The following is a 6,027-nucleotide window of genomic DNA, read 5'->3' on the forward strand; positions in this document are numbered from 1 at the left end:
TTACGAGGCCAGTCTGCAGTCAGACATCTCTACGGCCGTCCCGCTGTAGGTCACGTCACAGCGTGCCACGTTGTTGCTGTAGTCGGACTCTGAGACACTCTGAGTCGGGTTCACTGTCACCTGAATAATACAGCAATTTACTGTTAGACTACTGTAATATACTGTAATACTACCGTTATACTACTGTACCACTGCTGTAATGTATTGTACTACTACTGTAATACTGCTGTTATACTACTGTAATACTACTGTAATACTACTTTATTATATTCTAATACTACCGTGATATAGTGTAATACTACTGTAATACTACTGTAATAAACAGTAATACTACTGGATATATATATTCTGTCTCCACGGTAAAAGGAGGTAAAAGAGGGTGTCTCCATGGAAACAGGAGGTATATAGAGGGTATCTCCATGGTAACAGGAGGTATAAAGAGGGTGTCTCCATGGTAACAGCAGGTATATAGAGGGGTGTCTCCATGGTAACAGGAGGTATAGAGAGGGGTGTCTCCATGGTAATAGGAGGTATAGAGAGGGGTGTCTCCATGGTAACAGGAGGTATAAAGAGGGTGTCTCCATGGTAACAGGAGGTATAAAGAGGGTGTCTCCATGGTAACAGGAGGTATATAGAGGTTGTCTCCATGGTAATGGGTGGTAGACAGAGGGCATCTCCATGGTAACAGGAGGTATAAAGAGGGTGTCTCCATGGTAATGGGCATTAGACAGAGGGTGTCTCCATGGTAACAGGAGGTATAAAGAGGTTGTCTCCATGGTAACAGGAGGTAAATAGAGGGTGTCTCCATGGTAATGGGTGGTAGACAGAGGGCGTCTCCATGGTAACAGGAGGTATAAAGAGGTTGTCTCCATGGTAACAGGAGGTATAAAGAGGGTGTCTCCATGGTAATGGGTGGTAGACGGAGGGCGTCTCCATGGTAATGGGTGGTAGACAGAGGGCGTCTCTATGGTAACGGGCAGTAGACAGAGGGCGTCTCCATGGTAATGGGTCATAAACAGAGGGCGTCTCCATGGTAATGGGTCATAGACAGAGGGTGTCACACTGGTAATGGGCGGTAGACAGAGGGTATCTCCATGGTAACAGGAGGTATAAAGAAGTTGTCTCCATGGTAACAGGAGGTATAAAGAGGGTGTCTCCATGGTAACAGGAGGTATAAAGAGGGTTTCTCCTTGGTAACAGGAGGTATATAGAGGGTGTCTCCATGGTAATGGGTCATAGACAGAGGGCGTCTCCATTGTAATGGGTGGTAGACAGAGGGCGTCTCCATGGTAACGGGCAGTAGACAGAGGGCGTCACACTGGTAATGGGCGGTTGACAGAGGGTGTCACACTGGTAATGGGCGGTTGACAGAGGGTGTCTCCATGGTAACGTGTTTGTAGACAGAGGCCTACTCACCTTCAGGACGTATTTCCCGGGTAAAACGTCCGTAACGTCGATCCACTGGCAGTCGATGTCAGCGTTGTACGTATCATAGCAACCAGGACTCAGGCCCTGCATTCATTTACATATTCATATTTAATATTACATGTAAATTCATATTCATAATTCATATTCACATTCATGTGTTTGTTTACACACACACACGTGTGTGTGTGTGTGTGTGTGTGTGTACCTGTGTGTGTGAGGTGCAGGCGTAGCGTCGGTGGTGTCCGGGGTCACATGACGTGTCCTCCAGACAGAAGCTGGCCTTGTGGCCAGCAGCCACGCGCAGCCCCGCCCCCCCGTTGGGCCCCGCCCCCCCTTTGGGCCCCGCCCCCCCGTTGGGCCCCGCCCCCGCGGCCAGCAGCTCGTAGCGACTGAAGGCATCCATGCTGTGGAAGTGGCTGAGAAGAGGGCGGGGTTAGAGAACACCACCCTCATATAGACCCACACCACCCTACCTATAGACGTACACCACCCTACCTATAGACATACACCACCCTACCTATAGACGTACACCACCCTACCTATAGACGTACACCACCCTACCTATAGACATACACCACCCTCATATAGACGTACACCACCCTCATATAGACCCACACCACCCTACCTATAGACATACACCACCCTACCTATAGACGTACACCACCCTACCTATAGACGTACACCACCCTACCTATAGACATACACCACCCTCATATAGACGTACACCACCCTCATATAGACCCACACCACCCTACCTATAGACCAACACCACCCTACCTATAGACGTACACCACCCTCATATAGACCCACACCACCCTACCTATAGACGTACACCAGCCTACCTATAGACGTACACCACCCTACCCATAGACCAACACCACCCTACCTATAGACCAACACCACCCTACCTATAGACCAACACCACCCTACCTATAGACCAACACCACCCTACCTATAGACATACACCACCCTACCTATAGACGTACACCACCCTACCTATAGACCAACACCACCCTACCTATAGACATACACCACCCTACCTATAGACGTACACCACCCTACCTATAGACGTACACCACCCTACCTATAGACATACACCACCCTACCTATAGACGTACACCACCCTCATATAGACCCACACCACCCTACCTATAGACCAACACCACCCTACCTATAGACGTACACCACCCTCATATAGACCCACACCACCCTACCTATAGACGTACACCACCCTACCTATAGACGTACACCACCCTACCTATAGACGTACACCACCCTACCTATAGACCAACACCACCCTACCTATAGACCAACACCACCCTACCTATAGACGTACACCACCCTCATATAGACCCACACCACCCTACCTATAGACGTACACCACCCTACCTATAGACGTACACCACCCTCATATAGACCCACACCACCCTACCTATAGACGTACACCACCCTCATATAGACCCACACCACCCAACCTATAGACGTACACCACCCTACCTATAGACCAACATCACCCTACCGATAGACGTACACCACCCTACCTATAGACCCACACCACCCTACCTATAGACCAACACCACCCTACCTATAGACCAATACCACCCTCATATAGACCAACACCACCCTACCTATAGACCAACACCACCCTACCTATAGGCCCACACCACCCTACCTATAGACCAACACCACCCTACCTATAGACCAACACCACCCTACCTATAGACGTACACCACCCTACCTATAGACCAACACCACCCTACCTATAGACGTACACCACCGGTCCAGACAGACCAGACCGGTCCAGACCGGTCATGGGACCCACCGGTGACAGCTGTGCCACTCCCAGGAGTAGGGAGGCTTGCTGGGAAGGAAGTCGGCCGTTCCCTGGTTCTTCACACGCTGAGGGAACCTCAGCAGAACCCGGGTCTCAAAGTCCTTCGCCTGCTGAGCGGAACTGGAGACAGTGGTTTAAATCATTAGATTACATTATATTGCATTAGAATAGATTGAATTACATTTGATTACATTTGATAAGATTTGATTAGATTTGATTAAAATACATTCCATTAGATTTGATTTGTTTGGATGAGAATACATTCAATTAGATTAGATTAGATTCAAATAAATACCATTAGATTAGATTAGATTAAAATAAATTATTTTAGATTAGATGAGAATACAGTCCATTAGATTAGATAGAAATACATCAGATTTGATTTAAAAAGGTTACGTTACATTCCACTAGACTTCATTAGACTAAATAAGATTAGAATAGGTTAGATCTGATTTAATCATTTTATAATAAATTAGATTACATAAAACAAGTTATTTTAGATTAGGCCTTATGCAGAATTCCAAACTGTGAAATAACAACTAATTACATTAGTTTAGATTGATTTACATTATTTTACTCCCTTATTTCCTGTACATGTACCTAGCGATTGTAATACTTGCACTTGGTTCTATAAACATCTTACTGTACCGACAGCGATATATTGTTTCACTTCTTATGACAAATGTACTTATTGTAACAAATGCACTTATTGTAAGTCGCTTTGGATAAAAGCGTCTGCTAAATGCCCTAAATGTAAATGTAAAATGTACATGACTCCCTGACTTCCTGTACAGGACCCCCTGACTTCCTGCCCCCGGTCAGACCTGGCGAGGCAGCTCTCCTCCGCGGCGCAGCGGAGGCTGTAGACGGGCAGCCTCTGGATGTAGCTGGAGGCCTGGATGAGGTAGGGGTCAGGAACCAGGTCAGGGAGCCCTAGGGGTGTAGAGGTCAGAGGTCAGAGGTCAGGGAGCCCTAGGGGTGTAGAGGTCAGAGGTCAGGGGTCAGGGAGCCCTAGGGGAGTAGAGGTCAGAGGTCAGGGGTCAGGGAGCCCTAGGGGAGTAGAGGTCAGAGGTCAGGGGTCAGGGAGCAATAGGGGAGTAGAGGTCAGAGGTCAGGGAGCCCTAGAGGAGTAGAGGTCAGAGGTCAGGGGCCAGGGAGGCCTGGAGGAGTAGAGGTCAGAGGTCAGGGGTCAGGGTGGCCTAGGGGAGTAGAGAGTTAACTAGTGTTAGCCTTACCGTGTTGGTGTTAACTAGTGATAACTAGTGTTAGTCTTACCGTGTTGGTGTTAGCTAGTGATAACTAGTGTTAGTCTTACCGTGTTGGTGTTAACTAGTGTTAGTCTTACCGTGTTGGTGTTAACTAGTCTTAAATAGTGTTAGTCTTACCTTGTTGGTGTTAACTAGTGTTAGTCTTACCGTGTTGGTGTTAACTAGTGTTAAATAGTGTTAGTCTTACCTTGTTGGTGTAACTAGAGTTAACTAGTTGGTGGTAACTAGTGTTAGTCTTCCCGTGTCGGTGGTCAGTATAGTGTTAACTAGTGTGAGTCTTACCTCGTTGGTGTTAACTAGTGTTAAATAGTGTTAGTCTTACCGTGTTGGTGGTAACTAGTGTTAACTAGTCCTAGTCTTACCGTGTTGGTGGTAGTGGGTGCCGTACCCAGGTCTCCATCGGGTCCCGGGCCGGTAGTAGGAGTTATAGTAGTTATAGTAGGGGTGGTAGTTTGCCGCCTTGTACGGATTGTTGTAGGGGTCGTCCCCGACCATCCCGTCCACCGGCCGCACCGGGACCGGCTCTCCGGTGCTCTCTGTTCCACTTGGCCGGTTGTGACGCGCGGCGCGTAATTGCGCAGACTTGCTGACCGCGGGAACCCGAGGTGCGGCGGGCGGCCGGGAGGACTGCGTCTCGTTGCTGAGGAACACCAGGTCATCCCGCCACGGACCGGAGCCGGGAGAACGCCGCCCAGATGGTCGGTACTGAGAACCGTGACTCAGGATCCGGTGAACCTGTCCGTTATGGCGCCAAGTCAATCCACGCCGCGGCGCACCTGCCGCCCGCGATCCATCCTGACCCGCGCCCGGGTCCAGAGCCGCGCGAAGGAAACACAAGCGCGTCACCAGCCAAGGGAGCGCGCGGAGGGAGAACTCCTTCATGGTCGAGAAAGATTCGGTCAATAGAGAGAAGAACCAGTCGGTCGATGGAGAGAAGAACCAATGGAGAGAAGAACCAGTCGGTCGATGGAGAGAAGAAGGACTGAGAAGAACCTCTACCTGAAGGACGGAGGGGGCTGAGGGGGCGTCACCGGCGCCACGCGCTGAGGTGCTGGGGGCGTTACCACCACCAGGGGGGTGGCAGTAGAATATAATGTGTAGTATTGAAAAATGTATCATTGAATCGCCTAGAAATTAAAATAAAATGCGAGTTGCGAATGAGAGCCAGTTTCTCAGTTTTGAATCCCTGAAATATATCCGTGTGTGTAGAGCTCCAGTCTAATAGCTCCGGTCAGCGCTAACCACAACCCACAGAACTGGACCCAACCCTCGCACTGCTGTACTTTACCCCTAATTAGCAGTACAAAAGATCCTGTATAATATATAGCTTAATAAAGCCCTTTCAGGTGAGGATAAAGCCTCTATGTTCTATAAAACATAAACACTTCTAATTCTGTGATACACTTTGTATTCAGCATGTCCTTCAGCTAGCTTCATTAAGCTCTATTACTGAGCCACACATGGAGTAGAACCCCCAACCCTGCAGTGTTAGTGCCT

At 48.7% G+C, this 6,027-nt stretch overlaps 1 protein-coding gene across 1 annotated transcript; it reads right to left on the reverse strand.

Moving 5' to 3' along the window:
• Nucleotides 1-5,412, reverse strand: lox (lysyl oxidase; the record flags this gene model as incomplete). The annotated part of the gene is made up of 6 exons (XM_079744813.1): nt 1-120; nt 1,417-1,512; nt 1,634-1,844; nt 3,251-3,382; nt 4,087-4,195; nt 4,893-5,412. 6 exons carry the CDS (start codon nt 5,410-5,412, stop codon nt 1-3), a joined length of 1,188 nt encoding a protein of 395 aa, XP_079600939.1.
• Between the last annotated feature and the right edge of the window lie 615 nt (nt 5,413-6,027).

Source organism: Pollachius pollachius (genome assembly GCF_949987615.1).
Source record: "Pollachius pollachius genome assembly, chromosome: 1".
Taxonomy (NCBI): Eukaryota; Metazoa; Chordata; class Actinopteri; order Gadiformes; family Gadidae; genus Pollachius; species Pollachius pollachius.